Source organism: Phocoena phocoena, chromosome 7 (genome assembly GCF_963924675.1).
Source record: "Phocoena phocoena chromosome 7, mPhoPho1.1, whole genome shotgun sequence".
Lineage (NCBI taxonomy): Eukaryota > Metazoa > Chordata > Mammalia > Artiodactyla > Phocoenidae > Phocoena > Phocoena phocoena.
In genome coordinates, this window is record NC_089225.1 from 77,055,331 (window position 1) to 77,069,204 (window position 13,874).

At 38.3% G+C, this 13,874-nt stretch overlaps 1 protein-coding gene across 1 annotated transcript in view; it reads right to left on the reverse strand.

The window, feature by feature from the left end:
* The window catches only part of ANKRD44 (ankyrin repeat domain 44), a 205,378-nt gene that overhangs the window by 6,539 nt on the left and 184,965 nt on the right, over positions 1-13,874 (reverse strand). Inside the window, exons 19-23 of the mRNA XM_065880164.1 lie at positions 13,279-13,366; positions 11,888-12,005; positions 10,376-10,592; positions 6,714-6,801; positions 728-811 (exon numbers count right to left, since the gene is read on the reverse strand). Coding sequence (XP_065736236.1) covers positions 728-811; positions 6,714-6,801; positions 10,376-10,592; positions 11,888-12,005; positions 13,279-13,366 — 595 coding nt within the window. The remainder of the gene's footprint in view (positions 1-727; positions 812-6,713; positions 6,802-10,375; positions 10,593-11,887; positions 12,006-13,278; positions 13,367-13,874) is intronic.

A 13,874-nucleotide genomic window follows, 5' to 3' on the forward strand; every position in this document is an offset into this window, starting at 1 on the left:
AACATACTTCCAAAATTAAGCCTTAAATGTGTAGACAATTGGCTGTTTTTAAAAAAGCCTACATTATTTAACGTGAATAGTTGATTTCTTTGGGGGGACAATTCGGCATGATTTATCAAAATTAAACACTATGACCTTTGAACCAAAAAATTCCACTTCTAGGACTTTATCTCCCAGATACACTTGGTCATGTGAACAGACAAATGTACTAGACTGTTCACTGCACCACTCTCTAAAATACCAAAATTTTGAAACAACCAAATATTCTTCAAAGCAGAACAGGCTGATTAAATTATAACATATCCAGTCAATGGAATGATATGCAGCTTTAAAAAGAACATGGTAAATACATATGTTCTGGTACGGAAAGAGCTCCAAGATATGCTAAAAGCAGAGCATTTCTATAGAATGTTCCCATTTGCATAAAAAGAATAGAAGCATATATATTTTTATGTATTTTTGTAGCTATGTCTAGAAAATATTTGGGAGAATATAAAAATTTAGAAAGAATAGTTTAAAGTAGATTTCTCAGTGGAAGAGGCTGGGGTTTCTGGGCTAAGAGGGTCATTTCTTTAAATTATATATCGTTTATTATACTTAATTTTTTAAAACCATGCTTTTATATTACTTTTTCAATTAAAAAAACATAGATGTTTGGCCACTCTGCAACCACAAAGCAGACTAAGATTCATCAAGACTAGAGCCATGCCATCCTAGGATCACTTACCTGCCTTTGTCATCTCTACAATTGACAATACTGGAATCTATGGCCCCAAGTAGCAATGATGCACAATTCTCATGATCATTTATTCTAAAATGAAAATAGATTTCAAATTTTAAAATCTTGCTCTCTAAAAAATTATATATCCCCTCCTACTCCATCTTCCTATGTACTATATGTTTAATAATCTGACACATTAAAAAAAAACTGATGCAAATATCTGCAGTCTGTGTTTAATTTATGATTAAAGAAGACAATTTAGGTCATACAAATAAACTTTCTCTAACACGTTATGAAGTGGGTCGTCTCTACTCCCAAGAATTCTCAGAACTGTCTGCCTGAGGAACTATTAAATAAACTTTGTATCACCTAAATTGTCTTCTTTAATCATTTTAACAGTTTTGCCGATGGGAATGAGATTCAAAGCTGACTACTAAACGCCTGCAAGAAAGACACACAGGCAAGGTGCCTGCTGAACCCTTTGAGTTCATTGTTCCTCTTGTCATTACCGAGGGCCATGGGTAAGTCACCCTTAGACTTGAGCTCTGCTCACTTGCGTGCAGCTTTCCAATCCAAACTTTACCCAAAAATTATTAAAAGAAAGGGTTTATTAAAGTTTCCAGAGAGATTCCATAGCATAAACCACTGGGGGACATGGGGAAATAAGATAAGGGATTCAGACTGTCTTGACCAATGGCACATCAAAATCTCAGTGGGCACAAGTTAGACCACTGAAAGCCATTAGAGCATCTGCCACGATAAAGAAATCTTCTCGTGAAAAGAGCAATAGATCTATCGTTAATGAGAATCTCAGAAGCCAAAGCCTCAAAATTGGTGGGCATGGACCAAGCACTGAAAAGCTGCTAGAGGGCTTGCACCTAAATCTAATTCTCCTGTGCTGGGTTAAGCTGGTCATGGAATGGTTTAGATCGACACTAGGTCACCCAAAAACCTCAAGAAAATTTCTATGCTATGAAGTACGTTGTAAAACACCACAAAATCCCCAACGCAGCAGCACATCTCTTAGGTATTAATTTGGCTCCAAGAAACTCAGGCTTAGCTAAAGAAATAGAATCCTCAAGTTTCAAAAAACCTGAGTGCTCTACCTTCCAGCACACCTGCTTATTTTGTCTAAGAATTGTGGTCCTAGACGCTATATGTTCCAGTTAGACAAGATGATTCATTTAAGAAGTGCACTTGAAAGCAAGGGTTCCCAAATCAACAAACAGAATGGAATACTTATTTTAATCGGTATGCCGAAGCCCCCAGAAGGCTTCAAGATTCCAAAATAGCCTTACTGAAAGATTTATTGCAAAAGGCTAATGAAAAATTAAAGATGCAGAGGTACCTAAAACAAAACACTACAAGACAAATGTGACCCTACTACTCCCCTCTGCCCTCCTTTACCTGAGTACTCAGGGTCTACTGATCCTCTACCTGAATTGCCTTTCCATTCTGAAGAGGCTACAAGACCATAAGCAAAAGTCTTCTCAAAGTTACTGGCCTTATAGCTGCAACAATTCCAAGGGCAAAAACCTAAAACACCATTGCACGGTCATCAAAACACCAGAGATTGGTGTCTCATTTGCAATCAACAGGGAAATTGGAAAAAAGATTGTCCTAGAAGGTTTTATGCAAATCCTTGGTTTAATTAAAACAGGCACGTCTTTAGATTATCAGAATTAAATATAAGGCAGACATACAACTTTTATTCTACCTAGGTTTACTAAAAGTCAAGTAAGCCCATGTTATCTCTGTTACAGAATTTGTCAGCAAGAAAAATAACCTAAGATGATGGTTAGTTGTTTAATGTCTCATGAAATTTTCATGAGTAATCTAAACATAATTGTTAAGAACTGTAAATTAAATAGATGTAAGTAAGATAAAAGTTTATAAATGAACTTTTCAACAAGAATGCTTTATGGTATGTCTACTTTAAATAGTTTCCAAAATGCTTTTGGTAAGTTGAAACCTTAAAGCTACACTGAGATAAATTAAATAATGGATATTCATTGAATATCTAGATCATTTCCAAATAAGATAAAATACTGAAACTTACTCAACATAAGTTTATCCACTTTTGGCTTCCTTTTACAGAGGACCTAAGATATTTGGTTCTATTAGTAAACATGTTTTGTGCCATGATGAAAAATTTACTATAAGGAAGAATATACTTTAAAAATTATGAAGTGTATTCATAAATTTGCCAATCCACAGAGTACTAGTGTAACACAGACCACAATTGCTTATTTCTTAGTTTTAAGATTTAAAATTAAGGATTCTAAGGGTTAATAATTTTAGTCAATTAAAACTAATTAGAAATAAGGGTGAAAGAAAACAACTGTATATGAAAAGTAGGTAGGAAAGCAGAATACATTTTTTGGATAAGAAAATGTATGAAGGACATTTTTGTTATCATTTGTTCATTTCATTTTGTTTTGGTAAGGGAAGAGAGAAAGTAACTTTGTCTTAAAGTAAAATGACTGGTTATTCCAGAATTGGAAAAATAGGACAAAATCTGACTGGATGTAAGAAAGTTGTAGAAGATTTGTGGAAAGGAATCTTGGAAAAGAAAATTTACATGTGGTTGAGTTGGCTAAGATTGGAATAGACTTAAGTTTTTAAAAAATGAGGCCTTTTTGTTTTGTTTTTTTTAATCTTTATGATCCTCTTTTTTTTTTAAACTTTTTTATTGGAGTATAACTGCTTTACAATGGTGTGTTAGTTTCTGCTTTATAACGAAGTGAATCAGTTGTACGCATACATATGTCCCCATATCTCTTCCCTCTTGCGTCCCCCTCCCTCCCACCCTCCCTATCCCACCCCTCCAGGCGTTCACAAAGCACGAGCTGATCTCCCTGTGCTATGCGGTTGCTTCCCACTAGCTAGCTATTTTACATTTGGTAGTGTACATATGTCTACATGTACACTACCATAAAAAATGGGTTTTAATATCAAAAGTACAGTAAAGCAAAATTAGAATTTGGTTTTCTGTTAAAAAGACAAAGTATTTTTTTTAAAGATTATTGGTGTGCTCTTAATAAGAAATTATAAACAAAGGTTTTTCTTTACCTTTTAAATAATCTGCCTGAAAAGCAAAGATTTTGTGTTTCACCAAAATAATTTACTGTGCTTCACACTGACTTTACCCGGTCTTACTTAAGAAAAACCAGTCTTCTCAATATTAACAGAACTAAGGTTTGTGTTTGTTTTTGTTTTTAACTGCTATGTAATGTTCTATATTTGCCTTTGAAGTCTTTAACTGTCACTTTGGTTAAATGGATAATTAAGTATTGTTTCACAGTGACCTATGATCCTATTTGATCAAACATTTTAAAAGCTTTTGATATTCTGATAAACTTCCTAAAATCAAATTCTAAATAAAATCTTAAACTAACTTTGGGATTTTTCCACAGGGCCCCTAGAGTATCTCAAAAGATTTGTTCTCTTTCTTTATCAAAAGAGAAATGTTTAACTAATTATGCTTAGTTGACATGTTAAATTACTTAGGAAGCATTGTCAAATAAGAAGTGATGTTTAACCTTCTTAGGTTATATTTGTAGGGGTCTATGTTATCTATATGTGTTCCAGAAATTGTATAAAATTCCTAAAAATCTGGTATGTCCTGGTATAATATTATCAGTCATAATTCCAGTTATCCAGTTATTCCAGTTAAATGTTGTGTGTCACAGAAATAACCAAATTTTCTTGTTAATTCCATTATAACGAACTCTCATCAGATCTTTAACCACAGGCATTTTTAAGTCTTTTGTCATTTGTAGACAGTTAATTGTTTTACTCTGATGCTTTTGCAAAAGAGATTCATGGAAAAGACCCTACCAAGTACTCCTGACCACTGACACTGCTGCCAAATTACAAAGTGTTGAACTTTGAGTGCATATTTCAAAACTGAAGAAGGCTCCACCTAACACCTAGTCCTCGGCAAATGCCAGAGACCTCAAAATCAAATTGACCAGAAGTAACTAACACCGAAGTAAACTGCTTCCTCCCAAGATGTTGGATCAAGAATGTTTCTTTCCATTCCTCTTCCCCTCTCTGGCCATCCTTTTCCTTATTCTTACACCATGGAGGTCTTTACAATTTTTCTATCCACCTTTGCCTTGCTCTTGCCTGGAAAGATATATCATTGTTCACACATGTCAGGCCATTGCAAAGGGGGGTAATCTAACCTCCAACCTGTTGGATTAGCTACAATGCTGGTGATCCTGTGGTTTTGCCTACAGAAACTTCCCTCTGATTGTTAATGCCTCAGTTTCTCTGGAACGAACTCACTGAATAAACAATCCTGGGGAAATGGAGACAGAGTCGCAAGGAATATAAAAATAGACCAACTGGCTTAAAGAAGTAGGTCCCTCTTTGGGATCATTTCTTGACGTATTTGATTCTAGCTGGTTTGGTTCATGGGGACCCTGGCTTAAGATTGCCCTGCAAACCTTAGGAATACTTTTACTATTATTAATAATAATTATCTCTCTGGTCTGTTGTGTTCTCTCAAGGTTTTAGGTGAGTGTACGCAGCCATCAATCAGTCAACAAATGGTCTTTCTCCAACTGGAATGATGAATCTGATATCACTTCCTGTGAAATATATACCGAAATGCAAAGAGGCAATGGTAACTGAGAATAACTTACAACACCATCTTTGCTCAAACCTCTTGCTTGGCCAGAGGCTGATCAAAAGGGGGAATTGTCAAAATGATCTTGCATTAACCTTTCCTCAGTAGGCCAGGTGCTGCTGATCCTGAGAAACCACGTCTGCAAAACGAAACTTAACTTTTAGTTTTCATGTTCTTGTAAATGTTCCATCTGCCTAGAGGTCAGACCATCTAGGTAGCCAGTCCATGAGCGCCAAGTTATATGGGTGATTGCCCTATTCCTATGATACCTCAAATAAAGCCAGATACGTAACCCCAGCCAGTCAGCTAGTTCTATTCCTGCTCTTCCTTGTTCCCTATTTTTCATCCTGTAAAAACTTCCTGTCTCCTGCCCCACTTTGCAGCTCTCTGAACTCTTGAGAGTGGAGACTGCCTGCTTCATGAAGTGTAAAATCAAGTCTGCTTCTACAGTCTTCTTTAATCATTTTAACAGTTCTAAAGGCACACACTCTGCAACCGCTAGCATTTCTTCAGAACCCCCTACTTCCAGGAAGGAGTCTACTGCACGCCACTTACACAAGGCATCATGTTAGGTGTTCTGGAGATACACCAAAGTGAAGAAGACATGTTTCCTCAGATTTAAAATCACTCCTACTCATAATCTCTTCTTTTTTGATCCACTTTATATCTCTAATATCTTTCCAATCAAATGACCCAGCTTCATGTAAAGCACAGAGATGAGGCAAAGACAAAGCACTCCCAAGTCTTGGGCCCCCAGGCTGTCCATCACTGCCCAGGTGAACGTGGACCCCCAGATGAACACAGGCCCAGGTGACCATGTGCCCCCCAAGCTTACCATGGAAGTCTGTCTCAAAGTCACTGTATTCTCTAAATAATGGTTCACACTATGAGACTGGAGCAAAAATTACATTTACCAAAAAAGAATTTCAACATTATGAAGAATGGAGAATTACCACATATGAAAAGTCTTACTGGTACAGAATATCTTTCTAATCATCCACAGGCATATGCTGTTAACCCCACCTTTTTTTTTAGAATTTGGCAGACAGATGTGAGGTACATCTGAAGAACTCTTCAGGAGGTGTGTACTGTGCTCCTCAGTCCACCCCTTCCTGCAGTTTCCCTAGATGGTCTGTGAGCCACCTTGGAACCATGGCACTCCACAAAAATTTCCTAGAAAATCATTAACGTGATGGACTGCACTTTGCTATCAGACCTATTTGCCTTTAGCAGTGAAATGGAATAGATCGGTCTTAGCTATAATCTAAACCCTTTTTCCTCCCCCGAAAGGCAATTTCTCTACGTGTAGTTTAAAGAATTCAAGCAACACCATTAACTTCCAGCATTTCTACTCACATTGCACAGTGCAGTGGTGTGAAGGGATTACCAGTAAATTTTCGAAAACATTTTTGCTCCAAAAGTACCTCTATGCAGTTTTCATTACCTGCAAGGAATCAAAAGAATTTAGGGAGCTTCCAAGAAAGAAACTTTGTTTAATTCAATCTAGTTTTTTCATTAAGTATTGAATTCCAGCCTATGAATTTTCCTGAATTAGCTGAACATTCATTCTCCATGGAATAAAATTCACCAAATGTCAAAATGTTATTAACTATGCTCACAGGTGTTCTGAGACATAATGAGTAAATAAAACAGTGAAGGCCATATGGTCTGGTGGAGAGAAAGAGAAGAGACCTCATTTACAAGCAGAATAATTCTACGTTACTCTCAGCTCTTAATAGATAGATGCCTAACATAGGTATGCCTCAGTTTGCCCATATTTACAATAGAAAGTTTCCCTGTCACCCATATGATTAGGTTCACTTATAATTATGTACCCTAGGGAAGGGAAGACGTGAGTGATAGAAAATAGTATTTAAGACAATGCCAGTGAAAGGGCTTTGACTGTAAAACACTATATAGTATTTAAAACGGCACCAAGAATAGCTCCTGGCAAATAGTATGTCCCCAATAAGTATTTTTTAATAAGTAGATGAGTGAATGTGAATAATTATTTTCAACAAAATGACAGTGTTCAAGTCAACTGAATTTAAGTTAGGCCCCAGCTCTATCAGCGTAGTTGTTATGTGATCTGTGAGCCTCAGTTTCCTACATAGAAAAACTCAAAGTAGGAATACAGGCCCTATTGATGTCACAGCATGATGGGAGCTTTACTTGATAAAGGACCTAAATGAGGTTTGTGAAGCAATGTTAAATTGTTAAGGCAAGAAGGTAAAGCTATTTGGCTTTGGAATATAGGTTGTTGCCCTGGAACTTCTTCTTGGCTGAGTTCAGTGCTAACTTAGAGTTCTCTTCCGATCTACCCCAAAATGATATAGATTGGACAATTTTAAGTATTAAAATCAAATCAAACCTTTCTTGTACCTATAAAGAAAAAAAGGTGAAACTGCTTTTAGGGAGAAGCATATGAAGTAATGAATATAAAAATCCCCTAACTTTATGTAAGTTATACTGTTTAGCTTTCCAACTATACCCAACCCTCACTCAAACAGTCCCAGACACTTCAACCCCTTTATTAGTATGAATTCCCCCAAAGTGCCTAGCTTAGGGCAGCACATACCCAAACCATTTCTTAGAGACTATATGAATCTCAATCTAAAGGTCTATGTAGGTAGGACTGGGGATCCGTGAATGACTTTCAGTATCTCAAAGTGCTCAGAGAAGGAGATTCTGGGGAGAGGGGAGCTTAAACCTCAGACCTGGAAGACTGCATTGGAAAGGTGAATTGTTTAGGAGAGGACTGTTCCCTCTCCCCTGCTTGTACCTTGAGAGGCCTAAGAACAGAGAGACCTGCCATACCTACCCCACCCAACTCCAGGGGAGAAAATGTGGTTTGTGGCAGGTTTTCCACCTGCCATTATAATCAACACTCTTACTGCGTCTTCCCCTTTCTGTAGGTTTTCCAGTGCCAGATAGCTCTCACAGCTTAACTCCGATGGGGGTTAGGGAGACCTCGCCCATGAGCAGGTAAATTAAAAAAGAAATCACGGGCTTCCCTAGTGGCGCAGTGGTTGAGAGTCCGCCTGCCGATGCAGGGGACACGGGTTCGTGCCCTGGTCTGGGAAGATTCCACATGCCGCGGAGCGGCTGGGCCCATGAGCCATGGTCGCTGAGCCTGTGCGTCCGGAGCCTGTGCTCCACAATGCGAGAGGCTGCAACGGTGACAGGCCCAGGTACCGCACAAAAAAAAAAAAAAAAAAAAAAAAGAAATCACAATCCTCCAATGGCAGTGAGGGAGCAAAACAAAGTTGAACAAGTAGAGGATTTGACTCTTATTGAGGTCAGAACCAATGAAAAAAGGAGGACTGTAATAAAAACATAATGAAAGGTATTAAATTGATACAGTTAAGACACCATAAAACCTTTGTGGACCCAATAATCATAGTTTCTGAGTGAAAATTTTAATAGAAGAATTGGAAATGGAAAAATAAAACAACAGAAGCAGAATAAGAAATATATGGGAAAATATTCATGCTCGCTTAGGGGTAGGAGACCTTCTTAAGCAAGACTGTAAACCCAGGTACCATAAAGGAAAAATCTGACAGATTCAACTACATAAAAGTTCAGAGATCTCTGTATGGAAAAAGACATCATCAACAAGGAGCAAAGACAAATGGTAGATTGACAGAAAATGTTTGCAACCCACAGAACACACAGAGGATTCATATCCTAAGACAAGGTGCTCCTACAAATGTGTGAGAAAAGATAAACAACTCAACAGGAGAAAAAGTGAGCAACAGATGGAAAAAGTAATTTCCAGAAGAGGAAATGCAAATACATAAATCAATACACTATTAGACAAGGAAACACAAATTAAAATGAGATACCTTTTATCTGCCCTTCAAATTGACAAAAATTAAAAAGATGATAGCATTTTGGGCTGACAAAAGGTTGCGAAAGTAGTTTTATATTCATGTTTGGTGGAGTAAAAAATTATGATATACCAAAGTAATATGGTATAATTTATTAAAATTAAAAAATATACAGGCCCTGATCAATAATTTTATTTCTGGAAACTTATCTGACAGAATATAAGGTCCATAATATGAACACACACACTACAGCACTGTTTGTAATAGGAATAAAACCTGAAAACAATTTGAGTGTTCATCAACAGGGATCTGGCTGAATAAATATTAAATTCTGGTATACACACTCAGACTCATGCATGTCTATACCTATTTCTCTATCTGATACAAAATACACAACTATTAAAAAGATCAATGTATACTGATACACATTGACTTGTAAGGATATCTGCAATAGAGTGTTAAGTACACAACAAGAAAAGTTACAGAATGATATTTGTTACATGATTCTAGTTTTAAAAAAATAGATGCACATACATCTGTATTTATTTACATCCTCAAGGGAAAATTATGAAAGATAAACACCAAATTACATCAGAAGGTAAGTTTGGGAATGGAGACAATTTTACCTTAGATGCCTCAGTATTTTTGAAATGTAACAATTAGCATGCATTTACTCTTCTACTCAAATAAGCGAAACACAAATTTTTAAATCTCCTAAGTAGCAAGTGTAACTAAATAAATGGGGACTGTGAGACATAAAAAGGAAATACTGAAAGATAAATCATGCATCTACCAGCTGTCAATTGTGACAGATTATTACATCATATTGTTTTGGTTGTTTTTAGCTGTATTATTTTAATTCCTTGTAGGATCCCTGGTTGTCTCATATGGAGAAGAAACCCTGATTAAAACTGGTTATTTCAGTTCATCAGAAGTTCTGATTAGGAGTTACAGGTTACTGATCAACAAAAAGAGTAAAGTGAATTTTCACTCCATTATGGCATCATGGTAGCCACGGAGGGAAAAATATCAAAAAAATAAAAAGGTATCTTTTTTGAGGTACTCTGAATGCAGAAAGATTGGAAACCCTGGTTTACAGCTTGACGCTTTGTTCCCACCTCCTCTGAGATCACAGTGGTGTTGGGGCAGGAAGCCTGATGGAATTCAGCCCAACGACAGTTAACTCACCATTGTAACAAGCCCAGTGCAGCGGTGTGTAGCCCTGGTTATCTTTGAAAGAACAGTCCTCCTCGGAAAGTGCTATCTGCAGCAGCTCACTCAGCCACGTGGCGTGGCCACGAGCAGCCGCATAGTGCAAGGGTGTCCTCCCTCTGGAGTCTTTACACAGAATCGACACTTCTTGTTCCAGCAGCATTTGCACACATTCCTCATGTCCTGTCATAATCTGATGCATCGCAATGAAAAACACAACACAAATCTGAGAAGACTCAGGAAGCGAAGCAGTTGGCTAAGGGAGGCTGGGCTCAGAGTGAGTGGACATACGCCGGGGTCTTAAGGGAAACAGACTCTACCCTACTTGGGAGGAGAGAGGCAGGACAACCTAGCAGGATTCATAACAGAAAGGTCTGTGTGAACACCAGCATTTTAGAAACATCTCTTGACTCTCCAAACATAACCATGAAAGGGAATCGTGATATAGTGGAAAGCATCAGCTTTAAAATCAGGAAGATGTCAGTTAAATTCTGGCTCCCTCTTATAAGACTTGGACAAGTCAATTTGTCTCTCTATGCCTCACTTTACCCACCTGTAAATGGGGATAGTAATAAGGACCTCGCAGCCTGTTTTGAGGACTCATGAGATATGTAAAGGCTCTCAGCCTGCTGTGCGGCCCGCAGGAAGTACCCAAGAAATAAGATCCATGATTATGGCGTTAACCACTCATAGTTCCTCTTCTTTTCATTGATCGTGGTGGTCAGCACCATCTTCAAATAGCAATTTTCTGATTTCTACTTTTGTTTCATTTGGATTATTTGACATGCTTTAAAAAACAGTTCAGCAGGTGTGTATGAAGAATTACCCACAGGATATATATTTCAGCAGGATACATATTTCAGGTGGGGAATGGGCCTACACTGTATGAAGAACAATTAAAAACAGCATGGCTACTCAAAACTAGGTAACCGTTGGAATAAATTATGACACCTGTACACAGTGGAGGATGAAAAATGATAGGGCAGGAAAACATTTAGTGATATGGAAAAAGGTACTTGATATACTAAGAGAAAAAAAAGCAGGTTCCAAATAGCATCTTCAGTATTCTCTCTTTTTAAAATTTAAAACAAATCTATATTTAGAAAAAAAGATTGGTGATATATACACCAAAAAGTGGTTATCTCTAGGAGGTGGGATTACTAGCAATTATGATTTTCTTACTTGTGCTTTAAAAAAATTTTTGCAAATCTCCTATGATGTGCATGCAATCAGAAAGAACTAATTCTACCAACAGTAGGTGTTCATGTATCTATTATCACAATCAAATGCAACAACTCAAGAGCAGGACCTAAGAGTACCTGCCATTATTTTACCTTTGCAAAAGATTCTGTAATTTCTTTTTGGCTGACTGAGGTTAATTGGTTATCTCGGGAAACAATTTCCTTATTAAAAATTCATATGGGCAGGGGGAGAAGAAACAAGCTCACTATGAAATTGCTTGACTAAAGCTGGGGAAAATACACATACCCCTCTGTGTAAAGCTGTGCAGCCCATGATGTCAACAGCATCCACATTTGCTTCCTTTTCAAGTAACAACGAAACAGCATCAATGTGTCCATATGCTACTGCAAGCATCAGTGGGGTTCTAGGAAAAGAGGGAAATTAGGCTTTTAAAAAGATTAAAAAAATATTCACCACTTCCAGTGGGAGGATCTCCCTCTCTCCATCTCTCTGTCTCTCTCTTTCTTAGTCTCTCTCCCCTCTTGACAATTGCTTGATATTTTCTGAGGGTCCCCAACTTGCTATCTGTCACTTGGAACAAGCTATCTGCCTCTGGTCTCTAATGGCCACATGGAATGGCGGCAGTGGACTGATCAATACGGGTGGGGCACAGGAAGGTTCCACCTCAAAATGTTCATTTGAATTCCATCATTTTCAGAACTATGTAGCATTGACCAAATATCAATTGAGTAAGGAGTGTGTATATGTAAGAGATGCTCTTGCTTCTACCAGGGCAGCTCTACTTTCATGGTTTTCTACGTCGGACTTTGGCTCAAGATTTTATTTGAACAAAGCTTCATTGCCTTAAAGAAAAGTCAGACAAGCCCAGAGACGAAAGATCCAAGTGCTGGGATCCAGAAGGTGAGGTTCCAGCTTTGGCTTCGGCATGAACTCATATATCTGGGGTGAGTCACTAGTGCTTTATTGCTCTGTGTTTCCTATTTGTAAGAGAAGACTGGGTGGGAGAACGGGCTAACAGATGGAAAATACTTGGGAAAAACAAACTCAGGAAGGATAAAAATATGAAGGATTTTTACAGTGGAGATAACTGCTTCAGGTCTGTCCTATTACATTATTAATTTAAAAAATGAGACTGTAGGGCTTCCCTGGTGGCGCAGTGGTTGAGAGTCCGCCTGCCGATGCAGGGGACATGGGTTCGTGCCCCGGTCCGGTAAGATCCCACATGCCGCAGAGCAGCTGGGCCCGTGAGCCATGGCCGCTGAGCCTGCGCGTCCGGAGCCTGTGCTCCGCAACGGGAGAGGCCACAACAGTGAGAGGCCCGCGTATCCCAAAAAAAAAAAAAAAAAAAAAAAAAAAAGACTGTAGCAGCTTCAGAAGGGGGTAAAAATGGATAGAAAGGAACAAAGCAGGGAATATTTTTAAAAGGCCAGAGCACATGGCTACAGACATGAAAAGTTGGCTGTTTTTCATCAAGATATACACACACACACACATTTTTCTTGAATATACACTGCAGTGCAAAGCCACTGCATTATTCTAGGACCCTCATCCATGAATTTCACCCCAACATATACCCCCAACCTAGAATTCAGCAGTCAGCCCTCCTAGCTATTTAACAAATTAACCAGTCACCTGCAGTGATCTGAAATGTCAACCACAAGCATATGAACACTTACTGTCCTTTGGCATCTTTCACGTCAACCACTTCTGGGTTGTCTGCAATTTCTAGTAATAGCCGCAAACACAGTGTGTGACCATTAATTACTGAAAAAGAAAATAATGGACATTCTTTTAACAGACCACACATATCCCTCCAAAGTGAACTTCAATGGGTGGTTTTCAATTGTTGCTAACAGACATCTCCAGGTTTCCAGGTCGTGCCAGCTGCTGGGCAAAGCACACATTGTGTATGTTACCAACCCATCTTCCCCTTTCTTCCTATAGGGCACTTTGGTCCTCAACTAACTTTTTTCCCTGGTTGCTGTATACAGGCTTTTTTCCTTAAACAGGACATTCTTATCTCCTCCTATGGGACTGATCATCTCTCTCCACTTTCCAGTTATCTTTTCTGTTCCTCTAAGAGAGCCTCTCAATTCTGTATAATAGTCCTGTGTCTAGCCTGCCTCCAGCCCTTTGTAAAAAGAAGGCAGAAGGGAAGAGGAGTGGGGAGGGGAGCAGAGGAGGGGAAGAAGGGAGATGGGAACAGATCTCACCTCTTTTCTCCATCATTTTACATTCTGAGGTAGACGTTGAAGCAGTTATTCTGCCCCAA